The sequence below is a fragment of the Vipera ursinii genome (genome assembly GCF_947247035.1).
Source record: "Vipera ursinii genome assembly, chromosome: 7".
NCBI classification, from domain to species: domain Eukaryota; kingdom Metazoa; phylum Chordata; class Lepidosauria; order Squamata; family Viperidae; genus Vipera; species Vipera ursinii.
The window spans coordinates 48,411,590-48,438,618 of NC_139521.1; the positions used below are offsets into that span (position 1 = coordinate 48,411,590).

Sequence of the window (27,029 nt, forward strand, 5' to 3'; positions counted from 1 at the left end):
CCTGTTACTCGTCCCAGCTTCTGCCAACCTAGCAGTTTGAAAGCACATAAAATGCAAGTAGAAATTTAGGGACCACTACAGTGGGAAGGTAACAGCGTTCCGTGCGCCTTTGGTGTCTAGTCATGCTGGCCACATACATACACACACACACACACACACACACACACACACACATATATATCTTTGGTCATTCGGATTTTTCCCCCACGTAGAATTGGAGGTATCAGGGGAAGATCTACATACAAACACCCGCGAAAACCTCAAAAATTAATGGTCTGATTTTCAGACCAGTTAACTCAAAAACTTAAACTTATAACATGAATATATAAAATCTCCTTGGCTAGAATAATGTGTTTAAGCTTCTTGAAGTCTTCTACTATGTTTCTCTGCTCAACACTAATTCAGAAAATACTTAGAGTATGTGCAGAACTGTAAAACAGTTTAAGATCTGGATTGGCCACACCTATGGTAGTACAGGTAGGCAATTGGATTCTCCAGAGCAGGAAATGCTACCTCAGCTCTAATGCCTGTTGTGGGCCCCTTAGCAACAGTTTGATTCTTTTACATTATTACATTTCTCCACTGGAGCAAGCAGTCTGGAATTCTGAATCCCTAGCATTTTGTTGATTACTATAATCAACGTTTTAAGTCAATTTCTACCAGCAGTTTTCTAAAGACTATTCTAAAAGCACATTTTTTAACATTTTCATTTCACTTACCTTCTCAGATCTTCCTTTATGTGAAGGCTAATAAGTTCCTTGGGAACATGAAAAGAAAGATTGCTCTCAAACATCTGTTCTCGTATATACATCCACTTGTTGTCAGAAGTGGGGAAGGTATATAATTTACAGATTGGGTTTTTTAACACTGTAAAAGAGAAAGCATGGTATTGCTTAACTGCAGCTTACATTTTTTCCAAAAAATACTGCAGCGTATATTTCCCAAGTAAGTGAAAGTTGTAGTTTAAAAAGCAGTAAGAGTAGTGACACTTGAATTCAGGTGTTGGAGAAAACTGAGTACACAGTAGACACCCAAGAAAATAAAGCATGGATCAAACAAGTCAACACAGATTTCTCACTCAAGAAATAAAAGATCATGATCACATATTAGGATGGTGGGCCAATAGTGGAGGGCAATTCTATTAATGATTCTCTCATTTCTATTGTTAGTATCTGGAATAGGAAGCTTTTTCCAATCTGCTTCAGAAATTATTCTTTTGGCACATAGAAGAACTGTGGGAATTGAAGGGCAAGATAAATGAATAAAGTGTGGATTGAGAAACTCTTCACTTTAATCTGACACAGCACAGCATAAACAACCATGGAAGGTCTATGGAAGGACAATGTTCAGCAAAGAAGCAGGTTTTTTCCTGCACATATACAACAATTTTATTGTCTGTTCAGTTAACTTAAGTTGTAAGAGGGCTGACTGTAAGAGGGTTGGAAGGGATCTTGAACATCTTCTAATCCCCTTCCCAGCGCAGGAATCCTCATACTATTCTGAATGGCTGCCTGGTCTTTTCTTGAAAACCTCCAGTGACAGAGCACCCACAACCTCAAGAGGCAATTGTTCTATTACTTAATATATCTCAGGAAATTCTTCCTTCATTCAACTGTGGATCTCTCACTGTAAAGCTTCCACCCATTTGTTTTTGTCCTTGAAAAGTGGATCATAAAGCTCAAATTATATTAGTAAGCACAATGAATTATCTTTGTTTGGGGATCAGCCAAGAGAATGTACTCTGATCTTCTGTAGCTTTCAATCAATCATCTTATCCTTCTGAATTGGCTGAGAGATTTGGAAATTAGAGTCATTGGTCTATTATGGTTGTGTTCCTATTTTTCAGATAAATTTCATATGGTATCACTTGGAGACAATTTCTTCTTGAAATGGGAACTGTTATATGTTGGTCCTCATTTTACCATTATTCTCCAGTGCCTTTCAGGATCCACTTGAAACTATTTGGGAGAATTTAGTAGGGGATCTAATACTGGGTGATACACTATATGTCAAGCTCCACACAGACTTGGGTGAGATCAAGGAAGCAAGAATTACACACAGGTCAGTCAAATATATTTAAAACTAAACATGGACTAAATGGACAGTAGGAATTTCAAACTCTCATTTGTTGTAAATTGCTTTAAGGCAGAGCTCATTAGTAATTTGAAACATTTCTTATCACGTTTTTTTTAATTCCTGAGCTAAATTACCATTTAAACTACCAATGTATGTAGCTTCCATTTCTTAATTGTTTATATCTATTTCCTCTTCAATTATATTCCCAGCTTCTCCAAAATTGTTCACATGTGGACCTAATTTTTATTTTAGGAAATGGTGTAGCTCCTTGGTATGCTCTTCATAAGGGGCTGAAATTGAATTTTTACAAGATGGAACTTTTCATTACTCCAGAGACAAGGTAAATTTGCCTCTTCTAGACAGGATTTCATTCTCCTGTGCTTCTGGATTCAAATATCTCTCTTTTCCAAACTGTTTCAAACAGTCAATGATTGATCAGGCAATATGCTAACTTTCTGAAAAATAATTTGCTTAAAACTGTGATCTGTATGTTGGCAATTTCTAACTTTCACTATAGTAATGTTTTATATGGGACTGTTTTCATTTAAGTCTAAAAACTTCAGTTAGTACAACATTCAGAAGCCATGTTGATTTTGGAAGAAGTAAACAGACCTTATTACACTTATGATAGAGTATTTAATTGATTACACTTCATTCACTACATTAAAACATCCTTCAGATTTTTGATAGAATATTCCTTTTTATATGAACTGCCATATTTACTGAAATCTTATGAGGACATTGGCCTCCAAATGTCATGACTTGGGAGTAAGATCTTTACATTATCCTTCCAGCTGTTTAAAAAATACCCCCTGAAGTGCTGAAGGCCTAGTATCTTTATTAGCCTTTAATAAGCCTTTAAAAGATATAGTTTTGTCTTGGTTTTTAATTGTTGACTTTAACTGTTTTAATTGCTATTTAAATTATTTTTAATATCTCGGTTTTACATTTCTTTTATTGCCAATTATTGAAATACTTCATTTTATATTAATATTTGTTTATAAATCCACGAAAACTTTGCAACAAAAGACTTACTAGTGATTTGTATGAACTAGCTTTTCCCTATCTGTGCCATTCAAATGTGTTCAGTTTTGTTATTATGTTGTCTGGGGGATTAGAGAAGATACAATCCAAAATTAAATATTAAGTTACACTATGCTTCAGAGAAAACCTCTGAATAGAGATAATTAAAATTTCCTCTGCATTAGTGGCTCTAATAATGTATCTCATAAAAAGAACTTGCTTGTAAAGAACAGAAAAGAAACTTAATTTTGGGAAGGTCAAAACATTAAGAAAAGTCCCTTATTTCCTTTACAGCGTCATTATCCTTTATGGAGCCCTCTCTGTTTGACTGATTTTTTTAACAAAAAAATACATGTAGATAAGCTAATTGTCAGTCCCTTGAATTAGGCTAGATTGAAAAACAAATTTCACAAACACTATTGGAACATTTGTTGTAGGGGACGATAACAGACTTATTATTGTAAATACCAGGTATCACTCATTATATAGTATAAAACAAAGACATACTACATTCCTTTCCCTGTTATACCAAGAAGAATCAAGGTGGAACAGTCATCAGTTTTTTTCTCACTACCTCCTCCCTTCCAGGGAAAACCTGGTGTTTATGTAATGGCTTCTGATACCTTCTTTAAGGCCATTCATGTATTCTTTTACACAATATTATTTTAATGCCAACATTTGCAATTGATAAATGATTAGTAATAAAGCTCAAAAGCCTTAAAATAAGAATTGAAATTGAACAATAGTTTATTAGATTAACAATGAATAGCCACTCAGATTCATTGAAAATTGGGCAATATACTAGTATTATATTATTATTAATGTTTACTTCTCATGCTTATTTCCCAACAAAGACTTCATAATTTATAAAGGATTTGGGATTCATATCCTAAGCAGATATTTAAGAATAAAGACAATAGCCTTCCAACATAAGAGATTTTATAATCTACAATTTCCAATCCCCTCATTTTATATCCAGAATGGCAAAGGATACAATGAGCAGTTCAAGATACAGAAGTTAAACAGGTGTACTGTATGTATGTGCACGCACATATATTCTATAAATCATTTGAATGTCTGTTGATATCTATTTAAAAGAACAAATTTTATCACATTCATCATATGACTGTGATTAAATGCACTGTCTGAGTGATCTAGGCTATCTTGTTGGAAAAAATCTTAATGGCGACTCATGGGCTGAATGAGCAGCAATACACTGAATCACTATCCAACAAAGAAACTTTAGGAGAAAAATTCAACTATCCAAGCGAGTAGTGTTGGAAGGACAGAGCTCTGCTTGAAATTCTAGTGATTTATCTTTGTTACTACGTTGACACAGAAAGTTTGACTGGTTTAAATTGGAACTCCGGTTACAATTTTGCCTATATGCTAATAGTTTATATATACATCCATCATTATATACATTCCAGATTACACTAATATGCATGAAGTACAATTCTGGCTTTCAAATGAAGCCAGCAGAGAAAATGAGTGGATGATTTCAAGGAATTTCTGCAGGGGAAATTACCTATCTGTGGAGAGATGATTGTACAGTAAGCATGTCTTGCTTACTGAACAATCTTTCACCCTTACCAGAAGCTAATAGAAATCATATGAGCCTGAAGCTATCTCAATCTTTTAATTCAATACAAAGGTTAACATTAAGCATTCAGTTAATCTCACCATTATAAATTAAATGTACATACCTGCATTTAATAATGGTAAATTATCTCTATTAATTATGTTTTCTGCAGGTGAACATGAATAAACCAAGGCACACTGAAAGATAAAGTTAGCAAATGTAAACAAGAATTCATAACAGAGTAAAAATAAGAGTTATTTTATTTATTTTATTTTATTTTAATTGCATTTATATCCCGCCCTTCTCTGAAGACTCAGGGCGGCTTACAAGCTTAGCAATAGCCTTCATTCTATGTATATGCCTGCTTATTAGGGCTTTCACACACACCCCCAAGTGGCATTATTACAAAGTCAGCTTAATTGCCCCCAACAATCTGGGTTATAAAGCAATCATACTGAATTCAGTATAATGTACTACCTAGTTAATACCATAGTGCATATCTTTTACTTTAATATCTTTAAAATGTCAGAATTGTTGTGAGTTTGAGTGGAAAAAATGTTTAATTTCTTACAAAATGAGGAAATCAGGAACTAAAGGCTGCTTTAAAAAATATTACTTTATTTGCAAGATGCTTAAGAATTATTGTTATTCCTTTTGGCCAACAGTATTCATACTTATGACTATTCCCAATAGCTGGAAGCTTCACAGCACCCAGAGAAGACCAATAAGAGGCATATCATAACCTTAGCAAGGGGGCAGTACATGTTGTTAGACACATTCTTTTCATCTTGTTTTACAATGTCCAGAGTCCGTCCATCCTTCCTCCCCCCCCTCTGAAAATCCTTGACTAAATGAACAATCTAACTTATGTGATTGTAGATCAATGTGCTAGGCTTGATGCAATGACTTCTCTAATTAAACTGCCTCAAAGTAAACTGGCTTAAAGTAGCAAAAAGAAACATATGCAAAACGTATTGTGTTAATCCAGAAAATGAGTGATTGAGAAAAGTAACTAACTATATAACTTTCTTGCCATGGTGTCTGTCAATCACAGGAATGCATCATAAAGCAAGTAGGATGTTTTCTTTCCTAAAATAGCAAAAGCTAGAATACCAATTTTTAAGACTGAGGATTAAAATGCCCTCCTTTGTTTTCATAGCTCTATTCCATACAGAGGAAAAGTGATCAAGTATTTCAAAATATGTGAAGCTAGGATGAGCAAAAATGAGAGCAGAAGAAAAAGAGGTTACCATACATTCATCAATAACATGACCTTTTATTAACAACAAATCTTTAAAATCATCTACTCCATTTCTATGTTAAGTAGAAGTGCGGAGAAACAGGAGAGCAGCCTAATTTATACTAAGCTGTTTATTTGTTTTGTTTTAAAGTTATTTTCTTTTAACAATATATGTTAAAATTCTATACCATATACAGCTTTGGATATATAGTTTTGAAGGTTACACACTTTTACATAGGTTTCTGAAATAACTTGATAATTCTAATTTAATTTGTGCACAGACCTGTGTTTTTACCTTTTGTTCTTTCCCATCTGATGTGATCTGATCTGATTCCCCATCTTCAGTCTTTCCCATGTTTATAAATCTGACATCTATTGTGCCAAATGTCTTCCCACCATCTAAACTCCTGAATAAAGATATGGAAAAGATAAGGGAACTTTATTTTCATCCCACATAGCAGCTTCATTAACTAAATGATTTTCATTCTCTATTAAAAGCAATTAAGTACAACATGCTGTCTTGCAATCACTGTCACAAATGGATCCTGACATTTAAGCAAACAGTATATCCAACATCACATTTATAATCTGAAATGCTGCAGCATATGTTTACTACTTGTTCTCCATAGTAATTTCTGAACGGAATAAAGCTATATGCAAAATATCCACAGAGAATTTAAAACAGATACTGTCCCTAAATATTGACCGCCATTGTGCATGCAAGAAGTAGAAAATCTCTTTTGCTAGCCTGTGATGTTTTGTTCCAAATCCGAACTTAACAAGAGTATTACCTTGTTTTTTCAGGATATTACATTCAAGGAAAAGAAATTACAGCTTTATAATTCTTCAGATTTGATACACTACATCTTAGCTTTTCATTAAAGGTTCCCCCACACATGCGTGCTAGTCGTTTCCAACTCTAGGGGCTGGTGCTCATCTCCGTTTCAAAGCCGAAGAGGACTTGTCCGAGGACGTCTCCGTGGTCATGTGGCCAGCATGACTAGACGCCAAAGGCGCATGGAGCACTGTTACCTTCCCACCATAGTGGTCCCTATTTTTCTACTTGCATTTTTACGTGCTTTCGAACTGCTAGGTTGGCAGAAGCTGGGACGAGTAACAGGCGCTCACTCTGCTACGTGGCACTCGGGATTCGACCCGCCAAACTGCCGACCTTCTGATCGACAAGCTCAGTGTCCTAACCCACTGAGCCACCACGTACTGCCAAATCATACAATTCTGCAAACTACCAATGATAATATATTTTCAAAGTCACAATATGATTTCAGCATAAAAATGATATATATTATAAGATGAATATAAATTTCCAAAAATTCAATAAAACAATCCCATGTTGCAAATTAACAAAAGGGCAGTACAAGTAATGCCAATCTGGCTTCAGTGGAAGTTTATGACATAAAATGGGGGTCACCACAAGAAGTACTTCTTCCAAATCTAAATATTTTGTGATTTTTTTAATAAAACCAGAATTGTCAGAATGTACTTTCATCTCTCATAATTCCAAAGAATGTAATGGATATGTAAGATAGCTCATCCATGAAATCATGCCACTATTCACCTCTCAGGAACCTGTATAATTCCAACTAGGCATAAACTGTGGTAAAACAGATAATACATTTAGATTTGTTGAGTTGGTTTGTCTCAATATATCCATGTGCAGAAACTTCACAATACGGCATAAAAAGAAATAAAACAATTCCTTTGAGTTCGGATGTGGTCACGTGATAATGTGTGGCTAAAGTTATTCTGTGGCGTATTTAAAAAGAACTTGTTTATGCCTTGTTTTTATTCTGCAGCAAGTTAGTATTGTTATTGCTTATAAGCCTGAGGTACCCATGTACATTTATAAATTTTATAAATGTTTTAGCATTTTTTTAAATTATTCTTAAAGTTCAGTTTTAGACTGTTTCTAGCATAGACTTAGACTGGGTCACATAAAAACACACAGGTCCCTGTATGAGCTTCAAAATATAAATCAAATTTAGGGTGACATCCAGTCACTGGCATTTATATGGCAGGAAATAAAACAATTATTTATCCGTTAGGATCCTCTGAGAGAACCTAAATGGCAGCCATTCACCATTTTACAAGATCTATGCCCGTGGTGCCGAACCTATGGAACATGTGCCATAGGTGGCACGCAGAGTTGTCCTTGTGAGCACGTGCAGCATCGCCCCAGAAAGGTGGGGCCCGGCTGCTCCCCTCCCCCTCTCCACGTGTGCCAGTGCTTTCGCTTTCTTTCACTGTACCGGGAGTCAGAGAGCAGCTGCAGAGAAAGAGGTGCAAGTGAGTTTTGGTGCTCCCCTGGCGGCAGCAGAGCAATTCATGCAGGGGGCAGGGGGAAATGGCAGCAGCGGCAGGGCAATCTGTGCGGTGGCTTGGCCAGGGCTTGGGGGAATGTTCGCTCCACTCTTTCCATTCCTTGGGGCACCAATCTTCCCTCCCCCTGCCATGACAGGCTACTATTCCCCATGCTGTGGGCTGCCCTTGCGGCCTCCAGGAGTCAAAGGCGAGTTGTGATCACGTTGTCCCTGGTCAGAATGGGCTGGCCACTCAGGCCACAGGTGTGGATGGGGGTTCTGCTCTCCCAAAAGGCCAACTCCTGGCTGGCAACCTGCCCGGTGGCCCCGCCCTGTCAGCGCCTGGTCGGGAATAGAGGCGAAGAGGCCAAGCCAGGGGTCCGGCCATCACCTCCCAGGCCTCACTCTGCGTGGAGGACGGACCCCCATCGGAGGCTTCCTGGCCGAAGCTGTGAAAGGGCGCCCAGCAGGGCAGACAGCTGCCAGTGCCCAGAACCACCAGCCCAGCATGCCCCCTCCCCTCACAGCTTGTAAGGCAAAGGTCATGGCTGGAGCATGGGCATTGCAAGAGCCAGTTGGCTATGAGGGAGGTGCCTGCCACAAGACTCCGGGCGAACAAAGGGTGGTTCACCAGGGGAGGGACCGGAGGCCTGCCTGTCCACCCACTCTTCCTCCCAACCAGGCGTCCTGCTCGCCTCTTTCAGAGCCAGCCCGGCCACAGCCACCAATGCAGAGCTGCTAAAGCACCGCCTGCCTTGCCCAGAGCCGCCCCCGGCTGCCCCGGCCCCTCTGCTGTGGGAGGCAAGTGCGCCACCAGGGCTGAGGCTGCGAGGGGCTGGGGCAGCCATGGGGCAGCTAATGCTGGAGTTCAGCAACTGCTACCTGGAAAGCCCAGGCTTCCACAAGCGGCTCTGGTGCTCCGAGCAGGAGTTGGAGCACACCAACAAATTCCTGAAGGACATGGTCAAGGACGGCAATGCCCTCATCGGGGCCATCAAAGGTAAGCAGCAGTCCCGCTGTGTGGAGCTCCCCCGGTCCATGGTCCCCCATGCAGCGGTGGTGGCAGGGCAAACTGTGCAGTGCGTGGGGGGGGCAAACAGTTGCGTCATGCCGAAACCAGCTGTTTGCCGCCTCCTGCCCATTGCCACAGCCATGAGGCCAGGTGGAGGTAAGGAACTGGGTCAGGTCACTGCGAGGGCTGAGTCGGGGCAGCGGGAGAATGGCACTCTGTGAGGTTTGAGTCAGACACACATGGGGCTACTGCCTCGCTTTCCATGCTGTGCCGTGGCTGGGCGCAGATCCTCCTCACTGCTTCTTCCCCCACGAACATCAGGAGCACCCACCTCACCCACTGCTCATCTTGGTGCGGCTGCCACCGTCCCATGCTCTCCAGTCCATTGCCCACCAGCTGGGCACGCCGAGGTCTGGCCTCGGGCGGATGGAGGCTGGAGGGGAGTGAGAACCGTGGCTGCCCACTTGCCGCATTGCAGCAGCATTGGGTGCAATATGCAAGGCGGCAAACAGTTGCATCACACCAAAACCAGCTGTTTGCTGCCTCCTGCCCAGTGCCACTGCCATGAGGCCATGGAAAAAGCCAGGTGGAGGTAAGGAACCGGGTCAGGTCACTGCGAGGGTTGGGTTGGGGCAGCGGGAGAATGGCACTCTGTGAGGGTTGGGTCAGACACACGTGGGGCTGCTGCTTCGCTTTCCATGCCGTGCCCTGGCTGGGCGCGGAAACTTCTCACCGCTTCTTCCCCCGCGAACATCAGGAGCACCCACCCCACCTACTGCTTATCTCGGGGCAGCTGCTGCCATCCCACGTTCTCCGGTCTGTCGCCAGCCAGCTGGACGCGCCGAACTCTGGCCTCGGGCAGATGGAGGCTAAAGGGGATGAGAAGTGTGGCTGCCCACCTGTCTTCTTCTGCTGCAGATGCCGTGGCTCCGCTTACCTGGCAGGGTGGGGGCCCATTGGCGCACGGGGACACACATGGGGCTGCTGCCTAGCTTTCCGTGCTGTGCCGGGGCTGGGCTGCACTGGGCATGGAGCCTCACCGCTTCTTCCCCCACGGACATTGGGAGCGCCCACCCCACCTACCGCTTGTCCTGGGGCACCTGCCGCCATCCCGCGCTCTTCAGCCCATCACCGGAGGATGGAGGATGAGGGCTGGCTGGGGACAGGTGCAGGACTGCCCACAGGAGGAATCTGACCAGCCCCAGCATGGAGTGGGGGGAGAGGCTGAGGGAGCCCGAAGGGAGGCATTCCAGCGCACTTAGCTGGCTGGCCACAGGCTGGAGAGTGTAGGATAGCGGCAGCTGCCTTAGGATGAGCGGTAGGTGGGGTGGGCGTTCCCAGTCTGTAGGGGAACCTGCGAGGAGGCTCTGTACCCAGTCCAGCCCAGCTCAGCCCCAGCACGGCATGGAAAGTGAGGCAGCAACCCCATGTGCGTCACCATGCATGAGCACGTCTCCGCTCTGCCAGGCAAATGGAGCTGCAGCATCTGCAGCAGAAGAGCGCAGGCAGGCAGCGGAAGGCATGAGGAGCCCCGATCCCAGCACAGCCCCTCCCCACTCTCCACCCCCCTCAGAAGAGCTGCGGCGCTCAGGAGCCTCCTCCCATGCCCCCCACCCTCCCAGGGAAGGAAACCATCGCAAGACACTCTTCTGTTTTAACTATTTTTTTCTTGTCAGTTTTTGGAGTTTTCATCCTGCTTTCGTGAGACCGCAGCATGTGGGAGGGGGTGTAGCTGCCTCCTTCCCCCCCCAAGCCAACAGATTAGCAAGATGCCCTCCTTCCTACTGCCCCACCTGCCAGAGACCCCCTGGATCTCCCCAACCCTGCCCAGCCTCCCCAGGAGCAACATCAAGCTGGCCATGCCCACTCTGGCCACGCCCAGCCAGTGGCATGACCACTGTAGCCATGCCCACCCAGGGGGCTATGCCCACCCAGCAGGCCACGCCTGCCCGGCACCCAGTGATACATAACACGGTTTTCGATGGCAGTTTGGGCACTCGGTCTCTAAAAGATTCGCCACCACTGCTCTATGCTGTTATCTAATATTGCCTCCAATTTCTTAATCCAACATGTTTTATTGCAACTTGTCAACAGTGGTAATTCTTTCATGGAACCTGAATCTTAGCAACCATGAAACGTCACCTTGAGTGCTTCAGATAATGGATAGTATTGTTGTGGACATCTCAAATTGGAAAGTGTCTGAGCTAGAAGATGCTGCTCCTGGTGGTCCAGATAAATGCTAGAAAAAAGCTGGAAGTGCTACTCCAGAGTCCCTGTGTGAATGCCATCAAGGAGAACCTAGCAATGAGGCACATAAATCTGATGGAGATAAGGAATATGCAGAACAGCTGGCAGCATCAGGTGTCGAGGGATGGAATCCATGACTTTCCCTCTAGGTCAAGAACTAAAAACACCAAGCAGCACAAAGGCATTGTGTGGCTTCTTGTCTTTTGTTAGGTTCTTGAACTTGATTGCCTGTGGTGATAGAAAGTTGTATTTAAGAACCATCACTGCCCAGCAACTTTTTGTTCGGAACAACTGCTCCATTTACCCAACAATTGTTCAGTTACTTCCAGAAACGTGCTTGTGGAAACACTGTTTCTTTCTGATATGACTTAGCTGATGGCTTTGCTATATCTTGCCCTTCAGACAAGGACTTGGATTATGTCTATAATGACTCTGTTCCTTCAGATTATGACTACAATTTTATTCAGGCAAGCTTTTAAGGACCTGGGAAGTGTTTGAGAAATGTGTGTGTAAATATTTTTGGGACATGCCTGGCCACTCCCAAGTAAAATCCATTTACCCACTATGCTTCTGTATGTGCAGATGCTTAATCTGACACAGGTCACGTATCTCCAATTTTAAATTCCTCTCAGAAACACTATCCAAGATCATTATCTTTAAAACTATTATTTCAAAGTCAAATATTGAGTGTCCAAGAATATGTAACCGGTATCCATTGTTCCCTTTATTAACACTTATTTATCTAATAATTTATTATGTACACACCCAAACATCCCTCTTGTTTCAAAATTTGCTTTGTTCATGACAGGAGTAATGATTTGGAGTATAGGAGAAATATATCTAAATTTCCCTTGCAGACATGCTTTGTGCACATTTGCTGTCATTGTGAGGGCAGATTGCAGATTGGTAGTTATCACTTTGCACACAGGAGTTTAAAGCTTTTACCACTATGTGTTTTATTTCAGAAACGTTCAAATATGCTCAATATATTCATTTTTCATTGCTTGCTGCAGGATTGTAGGGTTGTGTGTGTAAGCATGAATTTATGTTTCCAGTTAAAGTCTGCACATATTATTTATGCCAATTATGTAATTACAAAAATAATTCAAGTTGATGTAAACAATGTACACTGAGATTTAACAGATATCCCTTTTCCTGAATCGGCTGTTAAACTGAGGGTTTATTGTGAGCACTTAAATAGAGGGAAATCATGTTGTTCAAGATCTGAAGTTGATCACATTTCAAAAACGATACAAAATGAGGTAGTATTATTGCACATGATTTTTTAGCTAAAAAGATAAAAGGATAATTCAAGTATGCAGTATAGAAATGGAGCAAGTAATCTCCCTATAGGACTGAAGAAAATCCTTCAGCATATTTTATAAAATTTGCATTAATTTTAAATAAAAGATAGAAAAGCAACAGTCATCCGATGGTAGATTTCTTAATTTTACAAAATTTGTAATTAACAGGAAGACCTACCTGAGGCTAAGAGTCAACTGCTGCTCTTCTGACTTCACCAATTCGCCTACTTTAAAAGTAGCAGAACCCAGGAAACTTCGCTAGAAACCAAAGGAAAGATTAGATACAAAGATTCACAAAAGATAAGGGTTCTATGAGATGTACAAAAAACAGAGTTTCTCAAATTGTAATGGTTTCTCTTTCAACCAGAAACAAACAAAATGATAACATTGAGGGCAAAAGATAAATATTAAGTAGCAAACTGAACATTTATTTACCACTGAATGCTTTCACAAATCAACGATGGTATTCTTGATAATTGCTTAAACTGGAACAGAGAATTGAAAACCTGAAAAACTGCATGCTAAAAATACAAAGCTCTAAGAGAAGATACCTTTTTAGGTTTAATTATTTTGATATTACAGTTGAGGTTAACCGTGAAGATGTTTATTGCTGTCATTCATTAGTCAGGCTTGCAGGCACTATCAGTTATTTGCCAAATACGAACCTATTTATTTTCCGGAGGTGTTTCTACATAGCTATTTTATTTATTTTTAAGAGTCATTGTTGACTCTCTGTGATTGACTGCCTGGACTAGTCTCTCCAATCTTCTTGGCAAGATTTTTCAGAAGTAGTTTGGCCTTGCCACTTTCCTAGACCTGAGAGACGATGACTGACCCAAGGTCAGTCAGCTGACTTTGGGCCTAAGGTGGGACTAGAACAGGGGTAGGCAACCTTGGCTCTTTTATGACTCAAGAACTTCAACTCCCAGAATTTCTGAGCCAGCATGGGAGTTGAAATCCAAGAGTCATAAAAGAGCCAAGGTTGCCTACCCCTGGACTAGAACAAAGGGTCTCTCAGTTTCCAGCCTGGTGCCTTAACCACTATACCAAACTGTGTCCCATATATAGACAATAGAGTATGATATTAGTAGAATGAATGCTATATTTATTAATTCAGCACATTATATGGGGAATTTGTTTCCCTCTCTCTTTTTATTGCAGATGCAAGCAAATGTATTCATCCAACTCTATTGATCACACTTATTTTTGTTGTGCAATTTGGTTTATTTATTTATTTAATCAGTCAGTGACAAGCAACATGAATAAAAAGGGAAATAAAAGAAAACAATTACAAACTGGAGTGAGAGGGAGAATTGGGTGCATTTATATATTGGCAACTAAAAAATAAATCGAATATCGTATACTCTGAATACCGCTATTGCAATAACACTTATTTAGCTAACATTAATAATTCTAATGTAATAAAACTATAAAGCTTTAGTAAATAGAACTTTATTAATTTATTAATTAGTAAATAAAACTTTGCTAATTAAAATATATATTCTCTAAGTTATTAAAAATAGTAGTAACTAAGCAAAAGGTTTATAATATCAATAGATTTTTATTACAATCACAGACCGGCATTACAAATAAAAGCATTAAAAACAATAAATAAAATAGACAAAATAATATATTATGATTAGTGATGGATAATGTTGATAAAAATAAAATCTATAGTTCTTTAACCATTTTGCCTTATTATCATTGCAGAAGCACAAAATTTGGCTACTGCATGAGTGGTGGCTGCATTTGAGTACTGGAAATTTATTTTATTTATTTATTTTATTGCATTTATATACCGCCCTTTCCCTGAGGACTCAGGGCGGTTTACAGGGAATTAAAAATCAACCATACAAAAGTTAAAAACCAATTTAAAAAATATTAAATCAACCCTGTACTATTAAAAACCCCAATTAAAATAAATTTCTCCTCAGCCTGGGCCCGAGAGCTCAAAGAGCCAGGTCTTCAGGCCCCGGCGGAATGACTGGAGGTCGGGGGCAGTCCTCAGCTCCACCGGCAGCTGGTTCCAGAGGGCAGGCGCTCCCACTGAGAAGGCCCTATCCCTGGGTGTCACCCGCCGGCAATCTCTTACCGGCGGGATCCTGAGCAGACCCTCCCTGTGGGAGCGCACTGGGCGAAGGGCGTTTGATGCCCTTGATGCTCTCCCTAGAAATTTTTCTAAGAGAGGGAGAACGTACGTTGATCTGATGTCCCTGTAAAACGTACAATGCAATAAGATATGCAAGGTTTCTTCAATTTCCCCACTGCCAAATGTATACATTTGCTGTGCTATTGGGGTTTTATCACGCTTGCCTGCAGGAGTGCTGAAGGAAGGATATTAAATCTGGTTCTAGTAAAATGCTATTTTACTCTTAGGAAACGGCAGTCTTTCAGAAACTTGTTGGTTCCCACATCCCTCCATCTAATCCAATTTCTACTGTGGAAAGGGATCCTATTGGGCAGTTTGGTACATGTGACATGTCAAACACACTTCTCTGTCTGTATATATCATTCTCTTGTAAATCTCTGAAGCCTCTTCAGTTTTAAAAGGTCACATTGAAGAGAAAAGATTTTTGTATCATTGTAACACTTTTGACATGCATAACAATGATCCTCTTCTGATCCCTTTAGACTGTTCCATAAACAAAACGTTTTATGTCATGCTTCCATTATAATTAACTACAACAGTTTAAATGACTTGCATATAAACACAGTATGTAATATAATGATGTAATATTATAAATATTAATTAGTACTCTTTGGCTTTGGGATTGTTAAAAAAAGAGAAAGCAATATTACACATATCTCTTTTTTATATGATCTACTAGTTAGTTACAGTGATACCCTACATTACTACACTTTTGCAGCCTTGATAGTATATATGCAAACATCAATACTTAGGAAGATTCTAGAACAAATGGCAATTAATTAAACAGTATGCATACTGAAAATAATGCCAATTACAAATGAAAAGCATGAATTGGTCAGACTAATCTAAGTAACTTTCTAAAAGGAAATCAAAATGTAAAAGGATTTTGATAGAGGGAGGCTCAAACCAGAATAATACATAACAACCTGATTTTTCCACTTAGAATAAAGAAAAATACACAGGTATTGAATGAAAAATACCTGGCTTGTTAATAGTACATATGAAAAGAATCTTGGAATTATGTTGACCACAAACTGAAAATGAATCAGCAATAACACATGGGTCCCAAAAAGAGAAATTCTATTTTAGGGTACATCAATAGAAATACAGTTTCCAAATCATGAGAAATAATAGTTCTATTAACATTTATATTATTACGGTACTTTCATTACCTGCTGGCTGGCCTGCTTGCAAATTATCCAGAATTCAAAAGTTCTGCCTGTTTACTTTGCTTATGGAAGCTGGCAGGAAATCACAAGGAAATCCTCTCTTAATAACACAATTCTTGCTTAACAACAGCAACAGGGATTGTCAGAATTGTTGCCACTAAGTGATAGAGTCACATGATTTTGTGCTTTATGACTGTATTGCTCAGACAAATAAGTTTTGAGGCAACTTAACTAATCCCATCATAATTAAGATGGAAATGATAAAAATATATGCACAGACTTTTTAACATGGTAAAACATGTGGCACTTTATTATATTAATATATCGACAGTTGTGATAGTTCAGAGATCTGGAAAAAAATATTCAGTGCATTTCATTGGTTATCTGCAGTATTATGAATGAAGCTGGTGACATTGTAAAGGATTGCAAAAAGTAATCTAAGAGAATTATGAGTACAGAAAGTACAGACACTGATAATTATCTAATTAATACGATCATTTATAGAAAAGCTTTGTGGTATTCAATACAATTTTGGCAAAATAACAGCTGTATGTTTTTGTACAGAAATGTACAACATAGTGCCGTTGCAATATCTGGATTACTTCCTACTATACCAACATACAAACAAAAGGACTTAGCATGTGCCATGGTTGTATATCCAATTCTTCAATATTTTGCACAAATGTAATTTACAAAAAGCTCATGAACAGTTAATCATTACAACTTTAATATCATTTTAGCATTATCTGTTTTAATGTAAATACATACAGACACATATATCAACAATTAACCTACCCCACTATCTGTCCTTGGATCTTTGTTTTCTGCCAGAATGCTGCTCCGAACCTAGACAAATCAATTGACAAATCAACAAATATTTAATTTAGTCTCTTTTTACATGAACAAAAAAAGTGATCCTTCTCTATTTTATTTAAAAGGAAATATTCTGCAATTGTCATTGACTCCGTCATCCTCTAATTCTAATTTAACTTCATAAGTCTCCCCTTTTCATTTATTTCAGAGATTCTTGTGGTTATAAATTATTTTGCCACAGATGACTTAGGTATCTAGTAGGTAATCAAGCTTGTAGTTTGGTAATGAAACATCTGCAAGAAAACAACCAAGCTCAGAGAACACCAAGGACCCACAGTCCAACCCTGAACTACAAATATTCTCTTTTCTCAGAAGCAACATTTCAGGGTCTGTGATCACAAAGTGGGTGAGGCTGCTTCATTTATATGGAACAGGTAGCTTCTGGAGGGACTTCATAGATTTCTTTCTATGATATGTCTATTTAGAGCTTATGCTGTTTTCATCTGTTTTCTATCTCAACATGACTGAAAAATAGGTTGCCCTCTTCAGACAATAAATATAAATGAGTAGTAAATAGCAATCCCTTACTCTGTAAGGCAGGAGCGTCAATCTCAGTTTCATTGAGGGCTGCATCAGCACTGTGGTTGCCCTCATGGCCGGGGTGTTTGTGGCCAGGTGGTCGCGGCCGACTGGGTGGCTGTGACTGGGTGGTCGCAGCTGACTGAGTGAGCATAACTGGGGTGGCCATGGAAGGGATCCAGGGGTCTCCGGCAGAGGGGGCGGGACCAGGGCAAGTGCTGGGGCCTGATGCACCAGAGGAGACTCGCCGACCCTCTCGGGCTTTGCGGGGATCCCCCGGATGGCAACACAGGCTGCCTGGGGCCCTGGGCAGCAGGTGTCCAGCATGGCCCATGGCATGCTCACTGGAGGGTGAGATTGGACGGCGGTAGCCAAGAGCACAGGGACCACAACGTGGAATTGATGGCGATTGGCTGGATTGCCTCACCGTGGCCCCACTACCTGTCTTTGATTGCCCACAGCCACCGCGACTGGGATGGGGCAGCAGGCCAGATCGTGTGCTCCCCCCCATGCCTCTGCCTACTGCTTGGAGGGCTGGCCTTGCGATTGTGGCGGTCAGACCCACCTGTGCTGCATGGGCTTTGGAGTCCTGGCTGCCTTTTGGGGATAAGGGCTCTCCACCCTTCCTATTCACTGGGGATGTCATGGGTGGGGTGGCAGGTGGGAGGCTCCCGTGTCTGCGGCGGAACTGGAGGATGAGATTGGTTGGGGGAGCAAACATGCAGGGGATGCAGCTTGGCACCACCCGTGCCCCTCCACTTCCCTTGTGTCACATCACCTGCAGTGGCAGCACCGGCAGCAGAGGTGCAGGGAAAGGCATGCGATCTGGCCTGTGTGGCCACACAGTCGCCTGTCTTGTTGTAGCTGCAGCAGCCGCAGGCAAGCAAAGACAGATGGTGGGATGGAACAGGTGTGTCTGGAGGGCTGGATCACATGCCTCCCCCTGCTGCCAGTGCCACCGCTGCACCTGCTGCTTGTAGGGCTGGCCCGGTGGTCGCACATTTCTGTGGAGCGTAGATCAATTCAAATTTGGGGGAAAATTTTTTTTACTGTATTAATCTTGGCAGGCAATCAGACCAAGCACTGAACCACCTATAAGATTATGGCTATAGTAAAGATTTGGAAAGGAATTCTTGTAAATCCCTCAGCGGAATCTATCCAAATAAATCATTTAAGGTACATAAGACCATATCTATGCTATCCATTTAAAGTTGGGTTCATGGAGTCAATGGCTCACATAAAGAGAATTGGGATGAATGAGAATGTTCTTCTTTTGGGGCCAGAAATTCTTTTATGTGGATATGACAATCAGTTTAATATTAATAATTAATCCTTTCTTGGTGTATTCCTGCTTTTCCCTGCTGCATGTGTATAAGAGTGGATCTTCTTCACCAGCAGAATAGTTATGACACTTGGCCTAACCCTAACCCTTATTCAAAAGCTGGAAGAAATCGACATCTTTTATTTCTTATTTTTCTTTTCCAGAGCTACCCATTTGTTAGCTTTTCTTTTTAAAATAAATACTTTTTACCATTTATGGGACACTGTTGAACACACACACACACACACACACACACACACAGAGAGAGAGAGAGAGAGAGAGAGAGAGGGAGGGAGGGAGGGAGGGAGGGAGGGAGGGAGGGAAGGAAGGAAGGAAGGAAGGAAGGAAGGAAAGAAAAAAGAAAGAAAGAAAGAAAGAAAGAAAGAAAGAAAGAAAGAAAGAAAGAAAGAAAGAAAGAAAGAAAGAAAGGTTTTTTTAAAAGAAACTTTCTGCCAGATTTCTTCCTAAGGATATTCTGCATATCTCACCACCACTATGTGGTGAGAAAGACCTACTATATTAGCTGCTGAAACAGTTATATTTGGGAAAATGGGGAGAGGAAGCAGCCAAGGAGTTTGGTTGGTTTAGCAGAAAATAAAGCATAGAAAGCAAACTGACTGCAAAGCATAAAACATTCCTTTCAAACAAGAGCAGGAAAACAAATCTGGAGGGATAATTGATGGTAATGATGGGTTAACTAAAGGCAAACATCTTCTATTTGTGCCCTTCAAAAATAGTTTCTGGCTTGCACTGATGATAGATCAATGTGGCTTGGTGAACACAACAATCTTACAGTAAAAGCCTGTTTTTTTCTTTAGGGCAGGAACAAACAACGTTGGGGTGACACAGCTTTCTGAAGGAAATAGCAGCTACAGTCTATATGACAGTAATTGTATAGAACTGATATTTATGGGTGTATTTTGTTATTTTTTTTTATTCAGTGGGCTCTCTTGGTGTCAGTCCCTTGAGTTACGCAAGGTCAAGAAGACATGGCAGGTATTCCAGGCATATATAAGATAAAATAACCTTTATTGTCATTTTTTACTATGAGCACACAGGCCCACATTAAAAATGAAATTCTGTTGCCTGCTTCAAAAGAAAGTATATATCTACCCATACACATACATAACACACATATATAATCAACAATGATTTCTTTAGTTTTTCCTAAGTTTAAAACGAGGCTGTTTTTGTTATACCAGTTCATCAGACCCTCTATTTCCTTGCGGTAAGCACCCTCATTGTCATCTTGAGTAAGGCCCACTAGTGTTGTATCATCTGCATACTTTTTTTTAAATCCCATTTATATCCCGCCCTTCTCCGAAGACTCAGGGCGGCTTACAATCTAAGCACAAATCAATGTGCTTAGCAATAGCCTTCATTCTATGTATATGCCTGCTTATTAGGGCTTTCGGGGGGCCCCAAGCGGCATTATTACAAAGTCAGCTTATTGCCCCCAACAATCTGGGTCCTCATTTTACCTACCTCGGAAGGATGGAAGGCTAAGTCAACCTTGAGCCTGGTGGGATGCGAACCTGCACTAATTGCAGGCAGCTGGTGTTACTTAAGGAGGCATTAGCCCACTGCTCCACCAAGGCTTCACAATGTGGTTGGTAGCAAACCTAGCACAAGAGTCTTGGGTCAACAGGGTGAAAAACAGCGGACTTAGGACACAGCCCTGAGGAAAACCTGTGCTCAAGAAAATGGTATTAGAAATGTTAGTCCCAACTCGCACATACTGGGGCCTATCAAGAAACCAGTTGCACAAAGGAGTATTAAAGCTTAAAAGGTCCAGTTTATCTGCTAGATGCTGAGGAATGACTGTATTAAATGCCAAAGTGAAGTTGACAAACAGCATTCGCGCATGAGTGTTTCTTTCCTCCAAATGTGCCAAGCTCAGATGGACAGAAGAAATAACATTCTCTGTAGAGCGATTTTAATGGTAAGCAAACTGAAGTGAGTCAAATGCTGGAGGGATGCTGGATACAATAATGTCCTTTATTAACCTCTCAAAACATTTCATGATGATGGATGTAAGTGCAACTGGACAGTAATCATAGAGACCCATAATTGTAGACCTTTTTGGCACTGGCAAAATAACTTCCATCTTAGAACACAATGGGACCACTGCCTGCTGCGATGAAAGATTGAAAATATCTGTAACAACACAAGCACATTCCCTAAGAACACGTCCAGAGATATTATCTGGGCCTGCTGCTTTCCGAATGTTAACTTTCTGCAATGTTTTTGGCTCTAAGGAGCGAGCATTAGCAAACAAAACATATGGTAGTGGCACTCTATATGGTTTAACTTTTAGCCTAATTGTTAGTTCTCCACATTTGCCACGTTTCCTCTTTCGGTCACACTGCCTCCTCTTCTGAAGACAGTCAGTGCTGGAGGGGAACTTCCCTCCTTGCAAAGGCTGCCACCCCCCATTGCCTCCGCCACCCAAACACTGCCTTCATCACACAACGTTGACTCTGCCTCTAGCTGTTTCCTTTCTTCCTCCAGTCACCTCCAGAGAATGCAGGTGACAACTCACCCTCTCTGCAAACCGCTGGTACATTTGCTGCTGACTCTTTCCACCCAAGTAATCCAAAACAATGCAGACTCTTCAGAACAGTTTCATCAATAATTCCTTTGCTATATATCTCCATATCCAATATGGACTGACAGTCATACAACAGTTTAGCAATACAATTACACTTTCTTGTCTCAATTCTCAAAAAGTCACTCAATCCAGATGGCTCATTCATCTTTAAAACCCCAACACTTTTGAGAGCAGAAGCAGCTGCAGCCAAGCAAGGCGTTGCCATTTTGGAAGTTAGGAATGTTCTTTAGTGCTGTAGAAGGCAGTGCCATGGTTCACATGGTTAGGATGCTGAGCTGACAACTGGCAGGCTCACATTCAGGACCCAATGGCTGCTGCATGGTGGGGTGAGCTCCCATCAAATGCTCCTATAGTTGAAGCTGAATGATATATTTCTTCACGTACATGAGAAAAAAAGTAACTAAAATGTAATGTTTCATTCCGTTCAAAAACTCACTAGGTTTTGGCCTTTAGCATGAATAAAGCCTAGTGAGTTTTTGAATGGAAATCAGAATAATATATCATGCAACAATAAAAATCATCCTGAATAGATATATACCTTTCATTAATATCACAAAAATACTTCATTTTCAAATAGTATTACTAAATTATCTATTTTTAAATTACTCAATTGGTACAGTATATTTTCTCTCCATAGACAAACAACATAATATAATAAAACTGAAGTTAATAAATATAATAGCATGTGTGTATTTTTGTTGGTTGAATAAATGCAGTAATTGGAAATAATCTCCATCATTCATCCATCCATCATCTTAGCCGTGAGAAACATCAGTATGGAACATCATTAAAGGAAATGAACAAAGGAGAGCAAAAGAAAGCATGGTCACCAACATTTTTTTCAGGTATCACATCTTTGTGGCCAATACTTTGAGCACGAATGCTTGCTAAAGAAAGTCTCTGTTCTAACAAGGATATCATACAAACATAGTCCTTCGGGAGAAGGGCGGTATACAAATAAAATTAATAATAATAATAATAATAATAATAATAATAATAATAATAATAATAATAATAATAATGATGTATATGCTGTTCAGCAGATGTAAGAAGACAATAAGAAACTTTTCCTATATTGTATCAGCATCAGGTTCTAGAACAGATCAAGGATATAGCTGTTTCCCCCCGCAAAGAAATAGATGACAACAGCAATTAAAAAAAAAATGAGGCCTGCCCAGTAACCCCCTTTTTCAATGTCTGAGCAATTTTTTAACAGGTGGGAACTGTTTCATTCTTTTTATATGTTGAACATGCTTTTAAATAACATACATATCTATATTATCACAGTAATCCTTTGACCAAATTGAATGGAACAAATATATTTGAAAAATATTAACACTTGTCATTAGGGTTTCTGTGTCTTTCTTTGTGATAGTGCAAAGTGAAATACAGTAGAAAATTACTTCATATAACTATTGGCTGTTATCTACTACACTTGTACCCTGTGAGGCACTTTTCATAGCAAAAGGAATGAGCATAACAAACTCTATTGTCATGAGGTTGTCTTTGATGTACATTGCACAAAGAAGCTTTTTATGGATCTTCTGTTGCAGAAATGTTTGATCCATAATGTATCAGCAAAATAAAATACACACACACACACAAAAATACACACAAAAAAACCTAGAAAAGGCACAAAGTTTCTAGTAAAGCACATTAATCTAATGAGACAATACAGATACAGTAAATGAATGCTTCCTCTGGAACTGTAGAATGGGATGATGGAAATCATTACCAGAACAGAGCAAAGATTCTAATTTTTTAAAAATGGAATAATCTACATGATATATAGGCACATGATTAACCCACTTCTACTTATATTTTGTAAAATGAATTTCATTTATTTTGAAGCTTATTTCTTAGTAAGCCATTTATAAACCATGGCTCTTGATAAACCAAGTAGTTAATCTGTTAGAAAAGGCTTTATTTCTTATTTCCATGAGAATGCAGGGCTAATCATAAACTTCTTATTGCCCTCAGAGTGGAGAGCATGTTAGGCTACAGTGTCACAACCAATGCTGTAAGGCTAGTGGTGGGATTTAGCCAGTTTGCACCAGTTCGGCAGAACCGGTAGCTAATTTTTTGTTGCCCAGGCCCAGAATGGACTTCCAGACACAGCATCCACATTCACATATTTGAATCCCACCACTGTCTAAGGCCATGAACAGTACTCTAGAAACCTTCAGTGGTCTATATGGACATTGCAGATGAGCCTTGTGTGGAAGCCAAATCCAATATTTTTAAAGATAAAAGTTTCAAATCTCAAGAGAAAGCCAAATTTTGCAAGATTCTGGCATCATTCAGCCCCAATGCCGCATTTTTTTAAAATGCCATAATAATTAAGTTTGAGAACCATTGCTCACAATCTGTTTTTGTGTTTACGCTTGACTTCCTTGGACCTATTGACTTCCTTGTGCCTTGACTCTTTTGAATCGGTGCTTTGGACCTATGGACTTGTATTGACCTCATATTGCCATGATCCCTTTGAATCCTCTTAATTAAACAAGAATATCTTCTAGCAATATAAAACACATAAAATTGTAAAATTGAAGAGGTCACAACAAGTATAACTAGTATAACTGAAACTCACACAACATATTAGGTCAAATATGGGTTAATATTTTGACTGCCCATGTAATAAAGTATCGTTGGTATCTAAGTAATTGCAAAGTTGAAAACATCTGGGAGTTTGAAATTAAGAAAAATTTCACATGTTATTTTTTGGCCTAGTTACATGTATCAACTGCATGTGTCAGGACCCACTTCAATCCACATCTTAGGAAATAAGAACTCTTGGATGCAAGTTTAATCCAAAAGGAAAATGTTTACTAGGATGGAATCGATTGTGGCAATACAAGACGGAATCTAACAAAGTTACATTTCAATCCTATATAAAGCATTCCCATTTCAGCCCCTCCCCTCATCCATTTGGTCAGGCTCTCATCATTTGCTTAGATGTCAGGCCCTTCCATGGGAAAGGGAACTCTCCTTGGTTTTATGGTTATTGCTTTCCTTTTTAGTTGTAAATGAAGATGCAATCCAGATCTGTCTCTCCCCCTCCCTCCCCCAGTTCAAATGTTCCCTGTTGTTTGAAGATCGCCTAAAGTCTATCCTCCCCCCCCCTTCGGAGAGATGGCAGAATCCTCAGAATAAGCACATTGTCTACCTATACATTTATGAAATGTGATATAAATGGATTCTGACAGCATGATATTTCTTCTTCCTTTTTTGATATGGCATTTATAATTCCTTGCAGGTACTCTAAAATATTTCAAATGCTGTGGAGACAGAGTTATTAGCTAGGTAACTGAGAATAGCGGTAATAAAATTGTAATTTCATTAAGCTACATAGTTACAGAACTTAAAGTACTGCAACATGTCCATGCAAACTTCCCTCTCCTTCATTACCACAGGGATGCTGAGTCACTGGGCTAAAGTGCATGTCCCAATCTCCCTTACATATCATTTTCCAAGATGCTTCTAAAGGTTAACTAGCACATTATTCTACTCTAACTATTATAATTGTAGCAAATGAAGTAGACATACATAAACCATTTCACAAATCAGATTTTTAAAATATTTAATTCAATTGCAAAATATACATTGCTATACTTTAAGTGAAAGACTTGGAAAGATTAAATTTATTTAATAGTTCAATTTTTTTCTCTTTAAGCAGTGGAAAAATGAACAAAAACACCAACATACCTGTAAGTATCAAAAGAAAAACTAGAGAGTAACACAAAGTGATAACTAAGAATCACTAAAAATCCACATCAAAGCTGAAGTTTCTATGTCTTATTTTCCTGCTGCAAGAAACACAAGTTAAATGTCTCTATTCTAGAACTTCCCAGATTAATCTTCTAAGGTACAAGTCAACTCCATTCATTGATTTTCTATTCTATTCTTCAAGAATCATTTATATAAATCTAGTTTTATTTTTCTGAATTAAAGTATTGTGGCTGCAGTGACTCAACAGAAAAATATTACCAGACCAAAGCAATCTTTCCAAATGGAAATATGCAATCCTACAAAAGAAAGCTTATTGAACTATAATCCCTTCCTAACCCAATACATACCGATATTAATCATTTACAAAACTATTGATGAGAATGAGAAAATAAATATAAATCCTTTTGAATTATCATGAATAATATATGTTTATCCTACTGATATTATACAGATTTATATTAAGATTTTTATATCTTAAAAATGTTATTTTTAAAATCTATTTTTCAGCTGTTCTTAATATTCATAAACTTCTGAAGTTGGTTTATAGTAAAAATAAACAAAAGCAACAAAATCATATTATACACAAAATTTTTTAATTAAAATAAATACTTTATGTAATATATAAAATGTTCATCAACTTTTTTATTTTTATTTTTAAAATACAATGGAATATTACACAAATAAATTATAACTCACCAAAAATATGCTAAAATTAGGTATTACTTATTCTTTCAAATCTTTGGCATGGGGAAAAGAATCCTAAAATTAACTACAACATAATTGTTTTGAATATTGAGTTTGCGAGCAGTTCTATATAAATTCTTTCCTGAACAGTCATAAAATAATTTAAATCTTGTACTTTAACTTATTTTTTTCATAATATATTCACATTTTATAGCATTACTGATGGGCTCCAAGAATGTGAGCCTCAATATAGGAATACCGCAGTTATATTAACTCTCTTCTCTTTAAGACTGACCTTTCAATGTTGCCTAGCATTCAATGATCAGAAACAGATTTTTAGGGAATTTTCTTTCTTTCTAGACATTTCAACTTGATCCATTCCATATGCTGATAATCCATCATTAGGTGGATGTGTTATACAAAGTATTAACTTTGTGTTCTGAGCTAACCTGTAATAACTTCAGCCGAATGTAGCATGGAACACCAAGAAATAAAAGAATGAAACAATAAAGAGAACCAATTAAAAGATCTTAGCAAAAGAAGTAGTAAGATACCTACTGTGTCTTGAGATTTATCCTTGACATCATAGACAGTTAGCTTTATTTTAGTCTCCTCGTAGATAGGGTAATCTGGAGGGAACGTCACACCAGTCAAAAACAGTGGGTCTTTTGTTCCCTGCATAGCATAAGGACATAACTCAGATTTAGCTAGGTAGCAGCTGTGTACCGTCTTGTATTCAATTATGGTCAAGAGCAGAATAGTTACAGAGATTTCCAAATGCAGCACTTCTAGATAGGAAAGACTGATTTTGATTGCCAAAATGCAATCAAAAATGCAAAATATAGTAGCTCTCAAAACACAAACATTTCAGGATGCAAAACTTAAATTTGCAACAATTAACTATTCTGGGTGATTGTCTTAGAATACACAGTATTTTTTTCAAATTAGGAGGAGCAATTCATCCACTCATCCATAATCAGTTATGTAATTTTGTACACATTTAGTTTATGCACTGACATGTTACATTTCTTGAGAAAATAAAAGGTAAAAACATGGCATAAACTAAACCAAAAATCTTTTTTACATTTTTAATGTTGCAAACTACTTATGAAAATGGGGGAAGATTCAAAAGTAGTCCATAATATTGCATAGCTACTTGTCCAACTTATGAT

The 27,029-nt window shown here is 39.4% G+C and overlaps 1 protein-coding gene across 2 annotated transcripts in view; it reads right to left on the bottom strand.

Annotated features, from left to right (window-relative positions):
* INPP4B (inositol polyphosphate-4-phosphatase type II B) overlaps positions 1–27,029 on the bottom strand; it is a 223,250-nt gene that overhangs the window by 116,748 nt on the left and 79,473 nt on the right. For both annotated transcript variants that reach the window (XM_083366960.1, XM_083366961.1), the window contains 6 exons: positions 26,416–26,532; positions 16,916–16,966; positions 12,981–13,060; positions 6,217–6,328; positions 4,806–4,878; positions 720–867 (listed from right to left, as the gene is read on the bottom strand). In XM_083366960.1, coding sequence (XP_083223086.1) covers positions 720–867; positions 4,806–4,878; positions 6,217–6,328; positions 12,981–13,060; positions 16,916–16,966; positions 26,416–26,532 — 581 coding nt within the window. The remainder of the gene's footprint in view (positions 1–719; positions 868–4,805; positions 4,879–6,216; positions 6,329–12,980; positions 13,061–16,915; positions 16,967–26,415; positions 26,533–27,029) is intronic.